General features: G+C 38.2%; 1 protein-coding gene and 1 pseudogene across 2 annotated transcripts in view; one reads left to right on the top strand and one right to left on the bottom strand.

The window, feature by feature from the left end:
• Window positions 1-25,313, top strand: part of GKAP1 (G kinase anchoring protein 1) — a 232,528-nt gene that overhangs the window by 15,681 nt on the left and 191,534 nt on the right. For both annotated transcript variants that reach the window (XM_006901950.1, XM_006901951.1), the window contains 2 exons: window positions 1,289-1,432; window positions 18,943-19,020. In XM_006901950.1, coding sequence (XP_006902012.1) covers window positions 1,289-1,432; window positions 18,943-19,020 — 222 coding nt within the window. The remainder of the gene's footprint in view (window positions 1-1,288; window positions 1,433-18,942; window positions 19,021-25,313) is intronic.
• On the bottom strand, window positions 12,652-16,278 carry LOC102855610 (annotated as a pseudogene).

Here is a 25,313-nt window from a genome sequence, read left to right as displayed (position 1 = left end):
CTACCATCTTCTCCACAGGTTTATTTACAAAGTTTTAATACATTTTTTTTGCACCAGATCTTTCTCATTTCCTTCACATACCCACTCTACTTTTTTCTTCCCATATTCATTATAAAATATCTGAAACTTGGAAAAAGTAATTTCTATTTAAATGTCTTACATTTTCCATTATCATTGCTCTCTTAACTATATATATGCCCATATAGAGAAACTTCAAAAGTATTTTCACTAGCAAATAACCATTCAGAAGTTATTTAAAAACTTTTCCCCACCATTTTATTTTTTTATTTAAAGGTGATACAGGTCAAATAGAAGATAACAGTAGATTTATATTAGAAACTAAATTATATAACAAAGAATACCTACTTTTTATTTCTTCAATTCCTATTTCTCATAAAGTAAAGTAGCAGTCTACCTGCCAGTGTTTCACAGCCAGCAGTTTCCCTTTTGTCTTTTTTCCTTTAAAACCATCTACTTAATGTGGTTTATAGCCAATCACTCCCATCTATCAGAAGTGTGATAATTATAAGTCAGCATTGTTCATCTTTATTTTATACTCTCCTTAGTAGTTTTCTCTGTTATTACAACTAGTGTGTTTCGAATTATTCTTGTTGGCAGTAGATTGGGCATTGTTGTTTTAGTGCATTAGTTTTGTGAACTAGACTCTATATTTTTTAGAATTAATCCAGCCAACTGTTAGAGTTTATTAGACTACTTAAATTTGTGTATTATTATCTTAATATTTTTAAATGTATTGTATAGTACTCTAAAATAACATACTTGTTTCTCTACCCTCTATTTCTTTAAACTTTTCCTCTTTAATCAAGAGGTGGCATTAAAATGTTTGTATTGTATGACTCATTCTCAGCTTTATTGAGTATTTACACTATTAATCTACCTGTAATATTGTGAATTCTAGAAAAATAAGTATTCTAACAGAAGTACAAAACACACAGATGGCAACTTAATTTCAGTTCAGTTGTTTGAGTTAGTGTAAAGGTATTGGGAGTAGTAGTATTTGTTGTTGTGTACTATTGAGTCAGAATTGACGCACTGCTAACCCTGCAGCGGGTTTTCAGAGGCAATTAATCGCATGGGAAGAGATTGCCCTTCCTTCTGCAGAGCGGTTGGTGGCCTCAAACCATTTGCCTTCAGGATTGCAGAACATCTTCTTGCCACTAGGCAACCAGAGCTCTAGTAATAAATAGAAGTATAAAAGTACCATCTGATTTCTTGTTATTTAAAAATTTCACATAAATAGTAAACCAAATTTATTTTTGTTTTATAGCTTAGAAATCTTGCTTTTAAGAAAATCCCTCAGAAATCCTCCCATGCCATTTGTAACACTCAAAATGAACTTGCATTGTCCAACCCAGTACAGAAGGATTTACGAGAAGAAAATTGGCAAGAGTGGAGACAAAGAGATGAGCAGGTACAGCTAAGTGAATAAAATTCTATTATTTTTTTTTGTCCATGGATTTTTGTACTTTTAAAATGGCAGTGCCTCTGGATCCTACTCACCACTCTTATGCTGAGCAGTTTTCATTGGATTAAAGCACAGTTGCTGCTACTATCCATAAAAAGTTCAGATTTGTTGTCTACTAGAAAAGCATACTGTACATTAATTATTTTTGTTAGTTTTACCAATCAGAAGCAGTTAAATTGTAGTTACTAAATTAATTTCCCATTTTACAAATAAGGAAAGATAGGGAAGGGAGGGATAAAATACGGTTTTCAAGGGAAGAAAGTTCATGTTTTGTTAAAAAATGCCTGGTAATATCTTTACTTATAAAGAAAGGCAAGACTTTTAGGGGAAATATTTTCCTATTTGATGTACAGTAAAGGTTATGGCATTGATTTGTGTCTTTAATTTGTTTATGTGGTACTTGTTCTTCTATACCTATACTAAATAGATAAGATTAGTAACAACCCAGTGAAATATGTAATTAATGAAACGTAATCATTATTCAAGCAATATCTAGAGGAGTAACTTGCTGAGCCTAGACTGTACTCCTTTTTTGTTGTTATGCACCCTCAAGTCAGAATTGCCTTACAGCCAACCTTCCAGTGTGTTTTTGCAGGCACTAAATTGTACGGAAGGAGATTCAGACTGCTTACCTTTGGTTTGGCAATACAGCTCCTTACCACGAAGCCAATAGAATTTACTCTAGGAGATACAAATAGGAATTGGATAGTTAGTTATTGGCTTTTATGTTGCTGTTACATACTGTCAAGTCAGAACCTAGCTGTAGCTGACCCTCCAGCAAATTTTCAGAGACTATAAATCGTGTGGGAGGAGATTTCCCATCTTTTTCCAACAAAGCAACTGGTGGATTTGCACCACTTGCCTTTGGGTTGGCAGTGCAACTCTTTACCCTTTAGGTCACCAGACCGCACCTTTTGTTTATAAAGTCATTTAATGTATTTGGAATGGTTAGATGTTTGGTCTACTGCCATGGTCGCACCTAGCAGGCTTGATTTACTAGTTTTTAAAGAGTTGAACTGTACTAAACTCTGCACTTAAAAGTTTTGGTAATTTTTCTTCAGGATTTTTCGTTGTGTTAGGTTCACCGTTATGAGCACCATTTATTACACTGGAGCTGTACAGAAATCCAGAGACTGATATCTTGGATAAATAATATTTCTAGAGGGTTTTGATTCTTTTCTTTCTGGAGCATTTGTTGTGACATAAACTTCCTATTTGAATTAATTTTTATTTTTCACATGTCCAAATGTAAAACTTAACATAATTATTTAAATAATAATAGAATTTACCTGTATCTTCACCAGAATTTATTCCAGTGCACTAAATAATTAATAAGGAAGTAATAAAATTAGCACCAAAATAAAAATTTCTTGCAGTTTGAGAACTTGAACATAGATACCTGACTACTTTTCCTCCTGTCCCTTTGATTGCAATCAGAATGACCAGGTAATTATGAAAAGGAAATACTGTCTTAACCCTAACTTAGGTAAGGATACCATCCAAAGCCGGGAACTTTGAGAACTTTCTGTTACATATAGATGAATTCCTTAGAAAAAACCCCCATGAATTTAGGTTAGAAGAATGGTCCCTGGGATAGTGATACTAAAGGATAAGGAAGAAATAGGGCAAACTTTGGGATAGCTGGACAGCATACCACTTGGAATCCTCTTTCTTGTGTGGAATAATAGATTTCAAATAAATTTGGAGGATCCAGGCAGTTCTTAGACTAGTCAGAAAGCCATGCCAGTGAGATACAAGACAGTGAAGAGGTTGACTCATGCAGAAAGTTGGATAGTATGTAATTCTTGACTATTTCTTGCTATCTTTTTTCATATACAAAAATTATACTAATTTTCCTATTCCTAAATTATCAAGTTGATGATACAGCTTTACTCAAGCTAAGCTTTCCTTTGGATTACACTTTCAACCTAAGAAAACAAAACTCACAACTGGATTGATCCATTGAGAGTATCATGGTACATGGGGTAAAGATTGAAGTTGTCAAGGATTTAATTTTACCCAAATCCACAGTCAACATTCATGGAAGCAACAGTCAAGAAATCAAAAGACATGCTGTTATTTTGTGACTTACAGTCAATGGCAAATCATAGCGAACCAATGAACTATAGCACTGAACCCTGCCCTATCCTGACCCAGTCTCACTGTCTCCAGTACACCGACTCCCATTATCCCAGTTGCTATACTGTCCCTCTACCATTCTAAGCATGATGTCCTTCTCCAAGGACTAGACCCTCCTAGCAACAGGCCTAAAGTCTGTGAGATGGGCCTTCAAAATCCTTACCTCCAAGGAACAACTTGGTTTTGCCCTTTCCAGAACAAACCTGTTCTCTTGGAAGTCAATGTTCAGTACTCTTCTCTAGCACCACAACTCAAAGGCATTGATTCTTCTGTAATCCTTAGTCATTATCCAGCACTCTGATGCATAGCAAGTATTTGTGAAGACCATGGCCTGGATCAGGCACATCTTAGTTTTTCTAGACTGACATTATTGCTCTTCAGCACTCTGGAAAGATCCCTGACAGCACATTTTCCTAATGCCATTTGTCTCCTGGTTTCGTGACTGCTGGTACCAAGAGTGTTGATTGTGGAGCCACGCAAGCTGAAATTGTTAACAATCTCAATGTCATCTCCATGTGGTGCTGCCAGTTAACCCACTGGTGAGAATCTTTGTTTTCTTGATGTTGAGATGTAATCCATTTTGAAGACTACAGTCCTTGATCTTCTGCAGCAAATACTTAAGGTCCTCCTCAGTTGCAGCAAGTGATAGTGTTCCTCCAAACCTGATACTACATTCCTCCTCATAGAGCCCAGGCTTCCAGATTATCTGTTTCACATACAGATTGAAAAAGTATGGAGAATGAATACATCCTGGACACACTTCTGATTTTGAACCGTGCAATGTTTCCTTGCTCTGTTCTGATGACTGCTTCCTAGACCGAGTATAGGTTTTGCATGAGCACGATCAAGTGTTCTGGGATTCCCATTCTTCTCAGAATTAGCCACAGTTTGCTGTGATCTACATAGTCAAATGCCTTTGCATAGTCAATGAAGCACAGATAGACATTCCTCTGGTGCTGTCTGCATTCAGCCAAGGTCTCCTTTCAGCCAACATATATTCCATTGAGAAAATCTTCTGTTTTAGATCTCTTTAAAGTGCTGAAGAGCAGATATGTCATTTTAAAGACTTAAGTAGGGTGTACATACCTGACACAAGCTGTGGTGTTTTTTAGTTGCTTCGTATTCATGTGAATATTGGATAGTAAATGGGGAACATGAAAGAAGAGTTGATGCTGTTGAATTGCAGTATTGGTAGAGAATACTGAGGATATCGTGGCTGCCAAAAAACAAACAGATTTGTATTGGGAGAAGTAAAGTTAGGGTATTCCTTGGAAGGAAGGTGAGACTTCATCACACATTATTTGGGCATGTTATCAGGAAGATCTAGTCCTTAGAAAGAACACCATATGTGGAAAGATGGAATGTCAGTAAAGAAGAGTCAGACCTTCCATGAGACAGATTGACATATTGACTGCAGCAATAAATATGAGCGCAATAGAGATTATGAGGATAGTACAGGATAGGACAACAGATGAGGACACTGATAATAATGTTATAAAACAAGGCTATTATGTGTAGTGGTAAGAAGTTGTCCTGCAGTCCCAGAGGCACATGTTTTGACTCTGAAATTGCCAGTGGCTTCATGGGTGAGGACGGACAGTCTCATGCAGTTTACTGCTTCTGAAAACCCACTGGAGGATCAGGTATGAGGGTCAGGTTCCAACTCTTCAGCATGCAACAGCAAACAACAGACGGAGATAGAAAAGTGGCTGGGAGACTGAAATAAAGAGGGAGCTAGATGAGTTAAAAAAAATTAAATAATAGAAGGTTCTTTAATCACATGATTAGAAGGATCAAAGAACAGACTAAATCCTCCCCCAAATGGAGTCACATGTCAGAAGGAAATTTAGAGATTAATTTGATATATAAAATTGACATGATCAGTTAGTATATCATGCTGAAGCTCAGCAAAGGCGTTGTTGTTGTTAAGTGCTGTTGAGTCGTAGATGACTCACAGTGACCCAATGAGTGAAAGTCCTGAACACGTATAACTTACATTGTTTGTCTAAGTTCGTAGAGTTTCCAGAGGCAAGCTGTTTCGAAAGTGAGTGCCACTTCTGCTTCCAAGCTTGTTTTGAGAGCTTCATCAAACACTGTCCACCATGGGCAACGCTTATCACATTTGACATATCAGTGTCACATGTTTAGCATCTCAGCAACCATGAGTTAACATCTATACAACAGAATGTTTGACTAAAAACAGTTAAAATAAGGTCTGAGGGCCATAGGCCCGAGCATAATAATAATAAAAACTTACTTCAGTTAAAGAGTTTGATCTTGAAAGAATTGAAACCAATGCTATTTTTTCCTTCTTTTTTTTTAAAAATTTCTTATTAATTTCAATTAAATTTACAGAGGCTTTGGATTTCCATTCATTCATTGTTGCACTTTTCTCCCCTCGCAACCCTCCCCCCAATACACTACCCTCTTGGAAAAGTAAAAGAAAAATTCTTTCATTGTTTTACAATTCCTCCCCCTAGGTCCACTCCACTATACAGCCTTCGCTCTGGACTCCTGTCATTTTTTTAAAGTTAAAACAAATAAATAATGAAGTAATAGCACTATACCTGCACAAGAGAAAACAGGTGTCCTATAAACAAATGAACCCAAAAAAACCAAACAAAACACTGCCAGAACACCTTGTTGTTGTTAGATGCTGTCACGTTGACTACAAACTCATAGAGGCCCTATGAACAACATATCTGAACCCTATCCTGTTTTGTGCCATCTGCATCATCTTTGGTACACTTAAGCCTATTGCATCAGTCACAGTCCGTCTCATTAAGGATCTTCCCCTTTTTTGCTGACCTTTCATCTTTCCAAGCATGATGTCCGTCTCCAAGGAATAGTCTTCCCTAAAATCTGTGAGATGAAATTTTATTATCCTTGCCTTTTGGGAGAATTCTGCCTTCAGTTTCTCTAAGACTTACCTGTTTGTTCTTCTAGCTGTCCATTAGATATTTTTATTTTAATGAAAGTTTACAGAGACTTTGGATTTCCATTTATTCATTGTTGTACACTTTCCTCTCTGCACACCCCTCCTTTCTGGTTCACTTTTCTCTTTGTAAAGTGAAAAAAAATTCTTTCATTGTTATATATCCACCCTCCCCCCAAGTCCTCTCCACTATGCAGCTTTCATTCTGGACATCTGTCATGACAATAATACCTAACCATGTATTTCTTTTGAACAGTTATCCCTCATCTGTTTTACATCAGTATACATTATTTATCCCCTCTTAATTTCCCCCAAACCTCGATGCCAGTCCTGCTTTACAACAGTGGTATTATGCAGTATTTGTCCTTTTGTGACAGGTACTTCACTCAGCATAACGTCCTCCACGGTCACCCATTTTGTATAATAATCCATGAGTTCCTTATTTTTCAATGCTGTGTAGTATTCCATTGTGTGAATATACCACAAATTCTCTATCCATTCGTTTGTTGATGGGCACTTGAGTTGTTTCCAACTCTCTGCTATAGTGAACAAAGCAGCAGTAAACATGGTTGTGCATCTGTCAGCTTGGTGGCAGATATGGTTTCTTTAGGGTGTATTCCCAGTAGTAGAATTGCTGGGTCAAATGGTATTTCTATTTGCAACTTTTTGAGAAAGCACCATACTTCCTGCTATAGTGGTTGCACCATTTTACACTCCCACCAACAGTGAATAAGGATGTCAGTTTTCTCTGAAACCTCACCAGCATTTATTGTTTGCTGTTAAATTTGTTTGTTCTTACTGGAGTGAGGCGATATCTCATAGTTGGTTTGATTTGCATTTCTCTTAGATTTAGGGATTTCGAACATGTCTTCATGTGTTTGTTCGCCATCTGAATGTCTGTTCATATCCTGTGCCCATTTTTCAATTGGGTTGTTTACCTTTATCTTGTTGTGGTGCTCAAGTATTTTATAAATTCTAGATATAAGTCCTTTATCCGACATGTCATTACCAAATTTTCCCAGTCTGTGGCTTTCCTTTTTCACTCTGTTGGAGAAGATTTTAGGTGTGCATAGGGATTTGAAGGTCCCGTTGATCTATTTTATCCTCTCCTGATTGTAGATTTTTCAGGATGCTTGGAAGACTGTTTATGTTGTGGATTAGGACTTCTAGAGTTCTTCCAAGCTTTTCTTTAATGAAATGTATAGTCCTTGGTTTTAGTCCCAGATCTGTGATCCATTTTGAGTTGGTGTTTGTGTACGGAGTGACGCGTGGATCTCACTTGAGTTTTCTACAGATAGTTTTCCAATTTTGCCAGCACCATTTGTTAAAAAGGTTGTCGTTCCCCCACTTAACTGATTTCATCTCTTTGTCATAAATCAGTTGACCATAGGTAGACGGGCTAATTTCTGGATTTTCTATTCTATTCCATTGATCTATATGTCTTTCATTATACCAGTACCATCCTGTCTTGACCACCACGGCAGTGTAGTAGGATTTGAAATCAGGGAGTGAGATGCCTCCTACCTTATTTCTCTTTTTTTAAGGAGTGCTTTGCTTTTATGGGCTTCTTTCCATTCTAAATGAAATTGGAAATTGCCTTTTCCATCTCGTTGAGGAATGGAATTGGTATTTGTATTGGGATTGCATTGAATATGTAAATTGCCTTTGGTAGTATTGTCATTTTCACAATATTGAGTTTTCCTATCCATGAAAAAGGGATATTTTTTCCACTACTCCAGGTCTCCTTTTGTTTCTTGTAGTGATGTTTTGTAATTTTCTTTGAAGAGATCCTTTTTGCTTCTGGTTAGATTTACTCCCAGTTATTATATCTTGTGGTTAGCAACTGTGAAGAGTATTGTTTTTCTAAGCTCCAGGTCTGTTTTCTCTTTGTCATTGTAGAGAAATGCAATTGAATTTCTCTACCTTTCTTGATTTTAAACCATGCCGTGTTCCCTTGTGCCATTTAGATCTAGGTCTAAGTTTCATTGTAATGAGCACAATTGAGTGCTCAAGGATTCCCAATCTTCTCAATTTTAGCCATAATTTGTTCATGATCCACACAATGAGAAGCCTTTGCATAGTACATAAAGCCCAAATAGACTTTCTTTTGGTATTCTGTGCTTTCAGCCAGGATACATCTGAGTGACAGATCATGTTTTTAGGAGGGACTATTCCTTGGGAAAAGATAGCAGGCTTGGAAAGGTGTTGGGTCACTGAAGGATCTCTCTTTCACTCTCCCAGTGGCTGTAGCAATGGGCTCATGTATGTCAGAGATGATGAGGATGGGACAGGATATTACAAGATTCAGATCTGTTCATAGAGTTGCTAGCCATGAATTGTACTCGACTCTGGCACTTAACAACAACATAATTAAACCGTGTCAGTGCTCACGGTTAAATTCAATGCCATGAACTTGTCACAAAGTTTCGGAGGCTTTGAGTCTTTGCAGTAGGCGAATAGCCATCTTTTTCTTCTTGGAACCACTGATGGATTCAAACTTTCAACCTTTTGATTAGCATACCAGAATGTTACACATTATGACATCAAGACCTCTTTGCTCAATGTTAATACTGTCCAGATATTGTACTGTTATAATTTTCTTCTTGTCACTGTTAATTTTATGTGCTAACTTGGTAAGGCTGTGATTCTCAGAGGGGTTGGTCATACTGTGATCTGAGTCCTTTCTCACTGTGTAGTGTAAAGTAGTATAATTACCACCCAAGATATGATTAACCTACTAGTGGAAAGGTATTTTCCTTAGTAGGGTGGTCAGCAATCAGCCTTTAGAGTATAAATGGATATTCTGCCAGGGTTCTCTTTTGACTGTGCACTCTTCCTGCCACTTGCCCCTGGGACATAAGCCTGAAGAAATCACTCATCGACCACTTGGCTTTCGAAGAGGCTATGGCTCAAGAGACATTATTTTCTTTTTTTTTTAAATTATTATTAAATTTTATTAGTTTTAATGAACATTTACAGAGATTTTGGGTTCTCATTCATTCATTGTTGCACTGTTTTCTCTACCCTCCTCCCCAGTTCGTTCTTCTCCCCCCCCCCCAAATGTCTGTTTTAATTAAGAGACATTATTTTCAATGTCAGATTGATCTTGGCTAAAACCAAAGAATACCAGAGAAATGTCTGTCTGTGCTTCATTGACTGGGCAAAGGCATTTAATTATGTAGTTCACAATAAATTGTGGCTAATCTAAGAAAAAATGAAAATCCCAGAACACTTTATTGTGGTGGTGGTGGTGTTTTTGTTGTTAAGTGCCATCGAGTTGCAGGCGACTCAGAGTGACCCTATGAACGAAAGTCCTGGACACTTCTTGTTTATCTCTTGTCCTTTCTCCAGGTTCATAGGGTTTCTAGAGGCAAGCTATTGTGGAAGTGGATGCCACTCCTGCTTCCAAGCTTGTTTTAATTTGGGAGCTTCACCAAACACTGTCCACCATGGGTAACAGTATTGACTTCACAGCAACTGCAAGTTACCTCTGTACAGTAAGTGGACATACCAGGGTTACACGACCTAGAAGAATGTTTCACCAAAAACAATTAAAGGCAGGCCTGAGGGCCGCAGAGTAGAGTCACCCACCTCTGGCTTGGGAGCATGGCTTTCTGTCCACTAGGCCAACTGCTCTTTCTGTGTGTGTGTGTGTGTGTGTGTGTGTGTGTGTGTATGTGTGTCTGTCTCTTTCTCTCTCTCTTGTACTCAGGCAAGCTTATACCTGCACCAGGAAGCAGTTTTCAGAATAGAGCAAGGAAACACTGCATGGTTCAAAATTAGGAAGAGGGTGTGTCAGTAATGCATCCTGTCGCCAAACCTTTTCAATCTGTATGCAAAACCATACCTTTTGGGAGGCTGGCATCAAAATTGGAGGAAGATTAATCAATAGTTTGTGTTGTGCAGATGATACAACTTGCTGAAACTCAGGAGGACCTGAAGCATTTGCTGCAGCAGGTCAAGGACGATAGTCTTCAATATGGATTGAAGCTCAACATCAAGAAAACAAAGATTCTAGCTACTGAGCCAGTTGGCAGCACCCTGATGGATGGAACAATATAGAGATTGTTAATAATTTCAGCTTGTTTGGCTCCACAGTGAACACTTGTGTTGTCAGTCTAGAGACTAAGGTGTGCCTGACCCAGGCCTTGGTTTTTGCAGTTACTTGCTGTGCATCACAGAGCTGGACAGTGACTAATGATTACAGAAGAAGAATTGATGCCTTTGAGTTGTGGTGCTGGAGAAGAGTATCGAACATACTATGGACTGCCAGGAGGATATATAGGTCTGTCTTGCAGAGGGTGAAACCAAGTTTCTCCTTGGAGGCAAGGATTTTTAATTTCCATCACACATTCTTTGGGCACGTGGCCAGGAGGAACCAGTCCTTGGACATTGTGCTTGCAAGGGTGGAGGGACAGTGCAGGAGAGAAAGACCCCAGATGAAATGGATTGGCATGATGGAATCAGTGAGACTGGCTCAGGACAGGGCAGGGTTCAGAGCTGTGGTATGTAAGACTGTTATGAGTTGCAGTGAAAAACATTATTCATTCAGATTAGATTAATTTCTTAGTTCTTTTCATTAATACATAGAATATGTACAGTTTACTTTGGGCTTAATCAAATTATATAGTGTTAAAAACTTTTATTTGCTACTATATTTACTTTCTTAATTCTGGCTTCAGTTTTCTCTGAGTTAAATGGGTATTTTTCTGTAATAAATTTCTTCTTTCCCCCTCTTTAGTTTTATTAAGTTATTATAGGATTGAATGAGATACTTTTAAGTTATTATAGGATTAAATGAGATACTATCAGAGTGATAACTGGTAGAAATGACAAGTTCAGTTTATGAGGTTCAATATTAACATTTTTCCAGTTTTTAAGATATTCTTTGGAATTAAATTGCCCATTTTTGAAGTTGATTTTTGTTTTAGTTAACAGAAACCTGCCTGATTTAACTTAGCCAAAAATAGTTTGAAGGATGCTGAGCGATTCATAGCTGATGTCTCTGCTGTGGTAGTTGGTTAGATCATTATTCCCAGGCTTACTCTTTCTAATAAAAGATTGTGAAGCCATTTGACTCCCCAGTCAGCATTCTAGAACAGCTGCTTGGTTTGTACAATAGGATTTTCCAATTTTTAAAAAAATGTTATTTTATTATTTTTGTGTGGGTACCGTCAAAACGGATCTGATTGGTACAGGAGGAGATTGTCCCGCCTTCTCCAGCAGAGCATCTGGTGGATTCGAACTATGTACCTCTGGGATTGCAGTGCAGCTTCCTGCCACTAGGCCACTAGAGCTCCAGAATTTTCTAACTTTTTAAGCTCTGATTTTATTTAGCATAATTTTAAGTCTGTTTCCTCTATTTTCCTTAAGATACTGCTTAAAAGACATCAGTCAGATAGTTTAGTTTATCACTTTTTACCTTTCACCTAATATTTAAAAATTCTTCTGGATCTTTGTACTACATAAAATGCATCATCTTTTCTCCAATTACATTTCATTCAACACTTTCTTTTTAGGACCTTTTATAGTGACATTTGAACCCTCACCAGAATTGTCTTTGACATCCATGATTTAAAAGCTGTTTCTTCAAGGTGATCTAGGCTTTTACTGTAAAATTCTTCCAGCTTTTCCCCATTACCCAATTCAGAATGACTTCATCATTTTAGGGATATGTTGGAGCAGCATTCTACTCTCTTAGTGTCAGATTCTGTCTTAATTATCTGGTGCTGTGATAACAAATACCCCTCACTGATGGCTTTAACAAAAATTTATTTTTTCATAGTTTAGCAGGTTAGAAGTCCAAATTCAAAGTCCTGACTCTAGGGGAAACTTTTCTGTCAGCTTTGCAGATAAGGTCCTTGACTCTTTTTTATTTGTAAGGAGATTCTTTATTTTATCAGTTCCAAAATATTTCCTTAAAAACCATTAAGACTGGAATGATGGCTTTTTCTCCTTTACTGCTGCAATTTCTGCAAATTCATTAGCAAAGAGGTAAAATATCAATAAAAACTTCCCTCACTCTTTACCACATGAAGGAGCAATAAAGTAGATCATACGAGACCCCTGATGACCCGGCTAAGTAGTCAGGTCAGCTCTGATCTCCAGAGATCACTCCGCCATCCCCCGCAGTCATTAATGCCGCCGCCTGTGAGGCTGGTAAGAAGGGAACCCCTGATCCTGGATCGCTGGACTGCTGTATGTTCCAGGAGTAGCGGCTCTGTGAATAGTCCTGTCCAGCGGGACAGGGAGGAGGAATAAGGCCTCTCCAATTAACATTCGGATTCTGTGAAAAATGCCTGACTGGCTGAGGCAGCTCCTGGGTCCGCGAGGAGAAGTGGCAAGAACGAGCTGGGTATACTTGGGTGTGGTGGCCTTTATACTGAGGTCCGTAGTAAACAAACTTATTTCCAGCATGGACTGGTTCCATGAAATGCAAGGAGTCTTCGAAGTCGTCTTACCTGGATACATCAGAACCCCAATTCCTTCTGATGGGGCCATTCTGCAGGTCTTCAATGTAATTCTTCCTTTCTATGCAACGCCCCCGGCACTTATTAAATAATTCATTTGTGTCATCTGGCCTCATGCCTTCCATGTCAATCAAGAATCTGCAGATAAGGTAGCCAGTCCTGTTCAAACCATGCGTGCAGTGGACCCCAATAAGTTTGTCATTATTTTTATTTTCCTTCAAAAACCCATTAACAGCACTTTTGAACTTAAAAATAGTGTCATCATCAGGTATTTGATGCCCAACTGTAAAAATTTTAAAGTAAGGAATAGTTTCTGGTAAATCCTCTTGGTTATAATAACGTTGCATATACGTTAAATGAATAATCAGTCCGAGTTCTTCATTTTGTTCTTGGACATTGTTAAAAAGATCCAGAGGAGAAAAACACTCTTCTGGTGAAAGATCCCCTTCAAAACTCTTTTTCAAAGGAACTTTGAAAGCAATGAAACGGGTCCCAGGCATCCACCGCCCAATTGGAAGGTAGTCTTTCCACTTGTTCGCTCTTTTGGCAGTCTGTGGGATATTCAGAACTTTTCTCCACCACCACAAATCAAAGGCATCAATTTTTCTTCTGAGGTTTCATGGGAGGAAGGACGGAGTGGGGAAATTAGGAAAGATCCAGTGGAGACCTTGTGTGAGGACCGTAAGTTAGCAGACAAGATAATTAAAGACTAATAATGCTTTAAAAGGCTGCTCCGACAGCCTAGAGGTAAGAAGCTGTGCTGCAGATTCAAAATTCAGCTCGGCCACCCGCTCCTTTCCCTTTTACAAAGATCACCACCATCGAGCTCTGGTCCTTGACTCTTTTTTTCTAAATTTTTTTTTTCCTTTCATCATTTTAGCTTTTCAGTTAATTTTTTAAATTTTTTTTTCTTTTTTCTTTTTTTTCCAGTTCAATGAAAGAGACTTTATTGAGGGCCCAGGGTCATGGGGCTCAGAAGAAGGCCACCTACAAGAGACAAGGGAGCCAGTGAAGAGAGGGCTCTTATTTGACCTTCTTCTTGGGGCGCAGGTTGTTGGTGTGCCCACTCTTCTTCTTGCGGCAATTGACAGCACGGGGATGTAGGCGAGCATAACACTTGCGGCAGATCATCTCGTCGCAGTTGTATTTCTGGGCAAGCTGACGCAAGGAAGGCTCAATAATGCCACCACGGAGACGCAGCACCAGATACAGGGTGGACTCTTTCTGGATGTTGTAGTCTGAGAGTGTACGGCCATCCTCTAGTTGTTTGCCCGCAAATATCAGACGCTGCTGGTCAGGAGGGATGCCCTCCTTGTCTTGGATTTTGGCTTTGACATTCTCAATGGTGTCACTGGGCTCGACCTCAAGAGTGATGGTCTTGCCAGTCAGGGTCTTCACAAAGATCTGCATCTTTGCATCTGCCACTCGGCCGCCTCGCTGTAGAGAAAAAGCTAAAAATTTTTTTATTACTAATTTCAATGAAAATTTACAGTGACTTTGGATTTCCATTCATCACTGTTACACTTTTCTCCCTGCCTAACCCTCCCCCCCCAATACACTCCTCTCTTGGAAAAGTAAAAGAAACATTTTTTCATTGTTTTACAATCCCTCCCCCATGTCCACTCCACTATGCAGCCTTCCCTCTGGGCTTGCGTTATGACAAAAATACCTAATCACATATCCCTTTTAAACAATTTTCTCTCTCATCCATTTCAATGCAGTATACATTATTGAACCCATCTTTCTCAGTCTCCACCCAACCCCGATGTCAGTCCTGTTTTACAACAGTGGCACCATGCAGTATTTATCCGTTTGTGACTGAGATACTTCACTCAGCTTAATGCCCTCCAGGGTCACCCTGAATAATATTGCATGAGTTGCTTGTTTTTCAATGCAGCATAGTATCCATTGTGTGAATATAGCACAGCTTCTCTATACATCCGCATGTTGATGGGCACTTAGGTTGTTTCCAACTCCTTGCTATTGTGAACAGTCGTGATAAATATAGGTGTGCATTCTAAATTTTTTTAAGAGTGGTATACATTGTTTTTAATACCAGATCTGTCCCATTTCCTTTACCCATCCCCCTTCCTTCTACCCATCAGATTGTGTGGCCATATGATTTAACACACACACACACACACACACACACACACACACACACACACACATCCTTTCACTTATCTTCTCCCCTTCACTCTTTGGATCCTCATGGTCCTTGACTGTTAAGCTATGCTTTCTGGTTCCTTGGGATCTCCATGTGCCTTGGCATCAGGCATACCCTGTCTCTGCTTCCTCTGTTTGGTTGTTTAATATCTCACATAGCTCAATAGAGACTGACTCAAGTTACACCCTAAACTAATCTTGTGTTATACAAAGAAAGAAAATGCATTTTCAAATGGTATTACAGCCACAGATAGTAGTGATTAGTATTTATAACACCTTTTTGAGAGAAACATTTTGTAACACTGTGTTAGCAGTAAGGTGTTGGATCACTTGCCCTGTACTGTCCCACCAGAAATACTGTTGTTGGTAATGGTGCCTATTTGGGTACAGTGATGGGTGGTATACAGTGTGACTGGTCATTGTAAAAATTGTAAAGACAGTGTGAGGATGGCTGCCTCTGACCTGTGTTGGCTCTTCAAAGGGAAACTATCCATCCCATGAAGAATATTCAAAGTAAAAAACTCATTCCTGTGAGGTCAGACATGCTCCCCACCCCTTTCACGTGCACCTGCTTCTGCAAATATTAACACCAGCCCAAGGCTCTTGTCACTCGATTGTTCGATCTACAACCCTGTTGCAGTACTCTGTAATGGTTATGAGGTCTGTTAGGGAAGTTAAGCATTTACAAGTCAGGACAGCTTGGCAAGTACACTCATAGGCCCTCTGAACGTCAGCCTTGCAATTTAGATCAGTGTTAGTTACAAAGCTCTTCTACTCCTGCCAGGTAGGGTGCTGCCTCTCAAGTTTTTCAGCAAACTTAGTAAATGCTTCTGGGTTTGGCCTTGTGTGGCAGCAGTCACAGGTCATCTCTTTTTCATGTCGATCCCTGTTTCTTTGCTATGACTGCTGGTGCTCTACAATAAGTCCTGGCTGCTAGCTCAGGAATCCCTGACTGTGGAGCATTGTGCTATATTTCCAGCTTCTGCTTTGCTGGTAGTAAGAATCTCCACTTCTACTGCTGAACCTGGTCAGTTTAAATATAACAGAATAACAAACTGGCCAGTTACCTTGTAGATAGACATGTTGCCAGCCATGCATTGAAAATCAAAGACAGTAGCCTAGGGAAGCCATTTTTAACTGTAAGCCATAGTAGTCCTGCTAGAAGCATAGGACATTGAAAGAAAATACAGTATTCAAAAGAATAAATGAAGAATTCTGGACCAAAAAATTAAGACATGTTCACTAAATTTATGTTTTCATTATGTAGTAAATTGAGTGGGCATACACATACACAATTCCATGTTTGCTCCATGATGTTGTAAATATTCTGTATTCAGCTTCAAGGAAACTAACCTTGTCACCAGTGATAGATAATGTAAACTCCTATCCAGCTACTACAGTGATTTTGTAATTTGTGAGAGTGATTTGATTGGTAGGTCATGGCAAAAAGGGAGAATACTATAATAATTTAAGATGACACGAGTATGAGATAGAAGAAACAATAGGTGAAAAAATGGACAGCCATTCACATTATTACTTTGAGGGTAAAGGATTTACTATAAGTAATTATGCTGTAACGTTAAATATAAACAGGACATTAAGTCACAATATTTAAAGGTTCTGTCCCAGTAGATTATTAAAGAAATGATCTTCAAAATTCGACTCATTGCTGCCAAATCAGAACTGACCCATAGCTGACCAGTGAGTTTTCAGAGATGGTGGATGAGATTGCCCATCTTCCTCTTGATAAGCCTCTGGTGGATCCAGGCCACCAGAAAGGCACCACTTTGGATTAGCAGTGAAATTCCTTATGGACTTAGGCCACCAGAGCTCTTTAAGGAATGTTTAATAATGCTTACTTTTAAGTGTTCTCAGGGTTTTTTAATAACAGAACTTTCACAAGTACCCACTCTTGTCCTTGTGTCACTACTGTCTGGGATTTTATTTGTTTATTTTTTTTGGACAAGGACATTTTATTGTCTTTAAGTAAAAATGTACACAGCAAATTAATTTTCCATCCAACAATTGATATGTAAATTGTTACATGACATTGGTTGCAATCTCTACAACATTTAACTGCTCACTCCCTGATTCCATCCTAGTTACCTATTTGCATTTTTCCAATTTCTCTATCCTTCTCTGCATTTTCATGTTTGTTTTTGAGAAAACAAATCCCTTTTGGTCTCATATAGTTTATTGCTCCAAAGAGTAATTTCCTCATAGGTGTTGCTTATCTTCTATAACTAACTGTGATTTGTTTGAGAGATGTCCTCGGGGAATCACTTCAGTTCTCTGTGGGTTGGTTATGACTGTAGTCTTGGGAGGCCATCCAACCTCAAACAGATCAGTAATTCTGATCTCTTTTATGAATTTAAGTTTTGTTCTACATTTTTCTCCCATTCAACCTTCTGTTATGTTCTTGGTGGATAGTAGGAGCTGAGTATAGTTCTTCAGGTCTTAGGTCAAAGGAGGCTGTAGTGCACATAGGCCTCTCTTCTTTCTTTATTTTTTTTTTAACTGTTTCCTCTCTTGAGTCTTTCGTTTTGTTCATCCTTCTTTATTCCAGGCAAAGGGAGACCAGTGGTTGTATCTTATATAGCAGCTCAATAGCTTTTAAGAGCCTATTAATACTCATCAAACTGTGTTGTAGAGTGTTGCATTTGTGTACTATGATGTACCAAATGATCTAGATATTCTCCAAGACTCATTGTCCTTAGCCTTGAAGCACAGTCACTCAGTCCCTGACAGTGTCTAGCTGTTACAGAAATATCTGTAGCTATGCCTTCAACATTCTTAGGTTTTTTAATAGTAACTTTTATATGTGTGGCTACTGTCTCTGACATTTGCTCATTGCTATTGAGTTGAGACTGATTTAAAACTGACCCTTTAGATACTTTTCAGAGGTTTTAAATTGCCTCTGGGTATGAGTGACATATAGCCCATCTTTCTCTAAAGCAGCCCCATGTGGTGGATTTGAACCACCAGAGAAGAGGCACCTTTTAGTTAGCAGCAGAATTTATGGACTGTATCACTGGAGTTCCCTTTGATGTCTACTAGAATGTCTTTCTTTGAAGAATTGATGCCTTTGAGTTGTAATGCTGGAGAAGAGTGTTGAATGCACCATGGACTGCTAAGAGAGCAAACAGGTTGATCCTGGAGTGGGTGAAAACAGGCTACTCCTTAGAGGCAAGGATTCTGAAGCTCCATCTGACATAGTTTGGACATGTTGCAAGGAGTGTCCAGAGTCCTTGGAGGGGGACATCATGTGCTTGAGAGGGTGGAGGGACAGCACAAGAGAAGAAGGATCCTGGATGAGATAGATTGACTCAGAGACTCGGGTAATTTAGAGATAATGAAAGTGGCACAGGAAAGAGCAGGGTTCAGGGCTGTTGTACATAGGGTCACTATGAGTCAGAGTCAGCTCGAAAGCACATAACAACAGAATGTCTTTGCTTAAATGTAAAAGTTACTTAAGATTTTAGAAGTTATGCGAATGGTTTAAAAAGTTAGGTGATAAATAACAAAGGGAGAAATTTGAAAATTGGAAGTTTTTGTTTTGCTTTGTTGGTATTTTCTATAAAATAAAAAGTTTCTTAATTGAACATAGGTAAACTTAGAGAATCCAGATTATTGTTCAGTGTGTCTGTTTTCTTTTATATATAAATGTATGTAACATGTTTAGATATTTATTTTTTGGTTAAGTGATATAATCTGTTTATTGTGAAACATGTTTTTGTTTTTTTTAGCTGACATCTGAAATGTTTGAAGCAGATCTTGAGAAGGCACTATTGCTAAGTAAATTAGAATATGAAGAACACAAAAAGGTATTTGCATATTTATTAATTTGAACATTTTTAGAATTTTGTTAAAAGACCATTTTTACTGAATTTCAGGTAGAAGTGTTAACATTTGTCCTAAAAACGAATAATTTTTTTAAACTAATAATTTTTTTAGTTTTATTATTTTTTGTGTGTGTACCATCAAATCTGATATGACTGGTACAGGAGGAGCTTGCCCCTCCTTCTCCAGCAGAGCATCTGATGGATTTGAACCACACACCTCTGGGATTGCAGTGCAGCTTTTTGCCAGTAGGCCACCAGAGCTTCCATAAAAATGAATAATTTTAACAACATCAAAATATTGTAATAAAATTCTTCAAGTTTTGGAATACAACAGGAATAAATAGGCTAAGCTTTGATAATTTAGAATGTTTAAGAAATTTTTTCATTTGTGAGGTCTGAGTAGAAGAGAGGAAAATAAATTCACAACAGATTATTTATTTCAGATGAACATATGAATTGAACAGCCTTTATAATCTAAGTATGAATGAGTGTTGCAGTCTAGGGACATTAAGAGAGACTGCTAAAGTCAGCAGGTAGTTGTACTGCTAACCCAGCTCCTCTGGAGAAAGATAAGCAGTCTTCTCCAGTGTGAATTCCATTCTTGGAAACCTGTTTGATGGTCAGCTGTTAGTTAGTTCTACCTTGATAGCAGTGAATTGAATTGAGCTTGGTGTTTGCTGGACATACACAACAATTGTGCACTGTCAAGTCAGAACTGACTCCAGCAGGTTTTTCAGAGGCAATAAATCACACAGGGAGAGATTGCCCATCTTAATCTGTGGAACAGCTAGTGGATTCTAACTGCTTACCTTTGGTATGGCAGTGCAGCTCCTTAACACTAGGTCATCAGAGCTACAGTGAGCAGCTAAAGTAAATAGAAGACATTTCTGATATTTTGGCCAGTGGAATTCTGATATTTGTCTGTGAGCCTTTATGTTAGACTATTGCTGAACTGAATTATATTATACAGCTTATAGGAATATTTACATGAAACATAATATTGGTTTCCAATTTTTGTATTTAAATAATTTGGGCATTGATTATTTTTATGTCATTAAAAAGCTTAGGCTATTGTGTATAATGTTTTGTTGTTGTTATGTGCCATCGAGTCGCCTGCAACTCATAGTGATATAATGTTTTACCCATAAAATTTATTGCTTACGATTATTCAGTGGTTGATTAGTTGTAGCTGCTGGTCGTGCTAAAAGGCCTTGATGCCCTCAGATAAAATTAAAGGAAAAAAAGAAGTAATATTCACAGTAGATGATTTTGATATTTATTTATAATTCAAGAGGAAAGAATAAAACCTACAGGTAGAATGAACTTTTGTCTGCTACACTCTCATTTAGGTTCCAAAGACTAGATGTTGAAAAGAAAAATCAGAACTAAGCAAAAATAGAGAGATGACCACATCAGATCACAGAAGTGAAGGAGACTGCTTCATTCTGTGACTTCCAGATTCCATTACTACATAATTGCCAAATCATTAAGAATCATGGCCCAGCCAAATTGACATATAACTTTAGCCATTGCAGCTAGCACTACTTTTAACTCACACCTCAGCATTTATTACTGTCAAATACACATCAGTAATGCATGAAATGATCACATAGTAGGTTTTTTACTGTTGTCCTAAATGTCGCTGTGAAATGTGCACTAACACAATAGTCAATAGTGGTAAATAGATATGTATGTGTTAGTTGCATATTTTGCATACCTTTTTCTCCTCCTCTGAATGTTAAGAATATTGTCTATTTAGATACCCATTAATTTACAAAAATGAATACATCTGACCTTATTATGTTTTAATGATTTCAATTCAAAAAAACTGTCTTGCTCAAATAGATAAATTTAGCAAGTAGAATGATACATTACAACAATGATTTTTTGTTACATGTGTGCTTACAAAATAAAGAAATTAGCTATGTCTATGAAGAAGGGGTAGAATAGATGAGATTGATGAGGTATCATGCTCATAAAAGAGCAAAATCAAGGATGACACCAGAAGCACTGAATGTGTGGCTGCTGTTACTGAATGTTTTGATTTTATAGAAGACGACTGGCAAAAAGGGAGAAATTGCAGAATATAAAACTAAATTTTCCTGGACTCCAGGCTTTCCTGGACTCTGGAGATTGAATAATTCCCTAAAACAATTGACCACAGATAATCTTTAAATAATAAATAACAGATATCTCCTGAAATCTTCTTAGCCCAAAATAGATTAGCTTATGACCTCAAGAAAATCTTTCTTGAACATTATACTCTTTTAAGATCCACCTAAGCTAGATCAGATTGACAGAAGCAACTCAGAAGATTAGATAAGAACTATGGGAGGCAATGCATTTATGTTAATGTAGAAAAAACATCTTAAAAAAGGTGAGAATTAGTACATAACTTAAATGTGATCAGTATCACTGAATTATGCATGTAAAAACTTGATAGATTTTTTTATCCACACATTCTCAACAATAACTAAAAAAATTAAATTTTATGAACTAGAAAGGAACAATCATGATAGTATTGACACGTTGTGAAAAGTGTCACCAATGTCACTGAACAATTTGTGAGGAAATTCTTAAATGGGAACTTAATTTGCTGTTAAATGCAAATTATTATATGGGAATTCTTAAATTCTTTAATGGGAGCCTAAATGGCTCACCTCTGAAAACACTATGAACGTGGGGAAATGACAAAGTTATACAAGTGTTCAGGTCTTTCATTCATAGGATCACTATGAGTGGTGTATGTCTCTATGGCACTTAACAACAACAATTGCAGAAGAAGCTGTGCTGCATTCCCAAAGATACATGGTTTGAGGCCACCAGGTACACCATGGGAGAAGGATGGGCAGTCTCCTCCAGGGCAACTGACTGCCTCTGAAAACCTACTGGAAGGTCAGCGTTGGGTCGATTCCTACTCTACAGTGCACAAAAACAACAACAATTTGCTGCTTAAAGTTTTCACTGAAAACTTAGTATTATTTGCAAATAAAGAATATGCCCTCAGATAGTTTTCTTGGCACAGTTAAAGGCCAGTAAGCTAAAATTCTGCTTCAATAAGAACTCTTAATTGAGGGAATCCTGTATGCTATGACTAGTTTGATGTATTCATTAAGTCAGTATTTTCTTAAAATAATGATTCTTTTTTTCACCTAATTTTCCAATTGATAATGAAAGTTTGGGAATGCCATTTTCTATTCTGCTCTGTCACTCACTTCCTAAATTCTTTTCAACAGCCACAGTGTGCTCACATACACTCACTGCCTTTGAGTTGGTTCCAATTTATAATGACCCTCAGTTGGATTTCTGAAGCTGTAAAACACAGTGGGAGGAGACTGCCATGAATCACCCTTGGAACCACTAGTAGTTTTGAAGCCCTCAAGACATGCAGTATCACTTGCTACGGACTGCTTACTCTCCTGTTGTTAGGTGCCATCAAATACAGTACAGACTCACAGCAACCCTATGAACAGCAGACTTGAATTCTACCCTATACCATCCTCATAATTTCTGGTAAACTGGAGCCCGTTGCTGCAGTCACCATGTCAGTCCACACTCCACCTCTCCAAGCATGATATCTCTTTCCAATGAATAGCCTTTCGTAGGATCATGTCCAAAGTATGAGAGCCAAAGCTTTACCATCCTATACCTCCCCAAATGTGTTAGACATACAGTATAGGTATAAAGACATGCCCCTCTTCCGTGAGTTTAGTGTAGAGAGAAATATATGCATTACTTAAAGATATATGTTATCATTTCAGTTGGGAATTCAGAAAAATAGCAGACTTTTCTGTGCCTTTCACAGTGGTGAGTGTTAGGAAAGGATAATTAAAGTGGACTCTTACCTGTCAGTTATAAGTTTACCAGGTTGACCTTGGGAAAGTGGACATCCCCAGGCAAGTACTAGCAAGCATTCAAGGCATGTATATGGGAAGGAATATAGCATATTTAAAAGCCAGAAGAATTTCAAGAAATAGCATATAATGAAGAGGGAATGGTGATGAAAGAGGAAGTTCAGGATGCTCTGAAGGACTTGGTAAAAAATAAAGCCCCGGGAATTGATGAAATACCAATTGACATATTTCAGCAAACAGATGCTACCCTGGATGTGTTCACCACGCTGTACCAAGAAATCTGGTCAACAACTGCCTGACCAACTGACTGGAGGAGATCAACATTTATTCCCATTCCAAAAAAGATGACCCAACAGAGTGTGGAAATTATTGAACAATATCACTAATATTACATGCAAGCAAAATCCTGTTGAAGATTATCCAAAAACAACTGGAACAGCACATTAACAGAGAACTACTAAAAATACAAGCTGGGTTTAGAAGAGGTTATGGCACTAGAGACATGGCTTCTAGCTGCAAGCAAAAAGTACCAGAGGATGTCTGTCTGTGTTTCAGTGACTTTGCAAAGGCCTTTGACTATGTGGATCACAACAAATTGTGGCTAACCTTGAGAAGAACAGGAATCTCAAAGCGCTTTGTTGGGCTCATGTGAAACCTGTACTTGTTTCAGGAAGCAGTTCTCAGAGCAAGGAAGCACTCAGTGGTTCAAAAATCGGAAAAAGGAATGCACCAGGGAAACATCTTGTCTCCATAGTTTTTCAATCTATACGCAGAACAGATCATTTGGGAAGCTGGGCTTCATGAGGAGGAATATGGCATCAGGACTGGAGACTTACCAACCTACATTATACAGATTACACATCCTGCTTGCTGAAAATGAGAAGAACCTAAAGCATTTGCTGCAGAAAGTCAAGGACTGTAGCTCCTACTATGGATTGAAGCTCAACATCAAGAAGGCAAAAATTCTCATCACTGGGCCAATTGACAGCACCATGATGGATGAAAAAGAGATTGAGGTTGTTAATAAGTATAGCTTGCTTGGCTCTACAATCAACACTCTTGGTACCAGTGGTCAGGAAATCAGAAGACGATTTGCATTGGAAAAATCTGCTGTCATGGAACTCTCCAGAGTACTGAAAAGTGATGATGTCAGTGTAGAGACTAAGGTCTGCTGGTCCAGGCCATGGTCTTTGCAATTACTAGGTATGCATCAGGGAGCTGGACAGTGACTAAGGATAAAAGAAGAAGAAATGATGCCTTTGAGTGGTGGTGCTGGAGAGGAATCTTGAACATACCATGTACTGCCAAGATAACAAATAGGTCTGTATTGGAAAGGGTGAGACCAAGTTTCTGCTTGGAGGCTAGGATTTTGAAGCTCTGTCTCACATAGTGACCAGAAGGGGCTGGTCCTTGGAGAAAAAGACTTCATGCTGAGAAGGGTGGAGGGACAGTGCAGGAGAGGAAGACACCGAATGAGATGGATTGACATAGTAACTAGTGCAGCGGGGGTAGGCATGTTGGAATCAGTGAGACTGGCTCAGGACCAGGCAGGCATCAGAGCTGTTGTAGATAGGGTCGCTATGGGTCGCAGGCAACTCCACAACACATAACAAAACAACAGATTACATTAGAGTGTGGAAGGCTAAGAGTGGGGCTTACTAATGGAAGTTTAGCACCACCAGCTGCTCTAAGGAAGAAAGATGAGTAGTCTCTTCAGTTTTAAGATTTACAGTCTTAAAAAAAAAGATTTATATTCTCAAAAACTATCAGAATCAGGGCCACTTACTGGGTTTGATTTTTTCAGTCACTGGAGATCTTGATCAGAAGGATATGAGCCAAAGAATCTCACACATCAGGCTAATGAGTTTTACTCATTTGTTGCCAGAGAGTTATTGAATACTTTTAACTTTTAGATGGATTTCAGGTTTTTAGGAATTTATATTGTAGCAATGTAGATATTGCATTAAGGGGCTAAATTTAGAGACTGTTGCAGTGTCAGAAAAGGGAAAAGAATTACAATGAAGAGAATACAAGTTTAATAGTTCTTTAAGAGATAAAGTCAGTAGGATCTACTGACTGTTGCTTACCAAGAATAGTAAAGACAGAAAAAGAACAATACAAGGTCTGAGGAAGGGAACAAGGAAGGATCACCCTGAGGAAAATGGAGATAAAGACAGACTATAGCAGTTAGCAAATAGGAACAAGATACAGAGATAGATGGAGAAATAGAAAACTGTGTAAAATGGAGAGAAAAGAGAATAGAAGAAGGAAGAACAAAATTTACAGATTGCTGGGGCTGGTGGAGTGAACAAATACATAAGGTGCAAGGGGAACTACCAACAGAAAAGTAATGGATCAGCAATAATTTTATATATATATATATATATTATAAAATAATGTACTATTATCGAAACCCTCTTC

The sequence above is a fragment of the Elephantulus edwardii genome, unplaced genomic scaffold (genome assembly GCF_000299155.1).
Source record: "Elephantulus edwardii isolate Elephantulus edwardi_28Jun2011 unplaced genomic scaffold, EleEdw1.0 scaffold00353, whole genome shotgun sequence".
Lineage (NCBI taxonomy): Eukaryota > Metazoa > Chordata > Mammalia > Macroscelidea > Macroscelididae > Elephantulus > Elephantulus edwardii.
The sequence above is the reverse complement of the archived record's forward strand: the minus strand, read 5'-3'. Positions and strand labels throughout refer to the sequence as shown.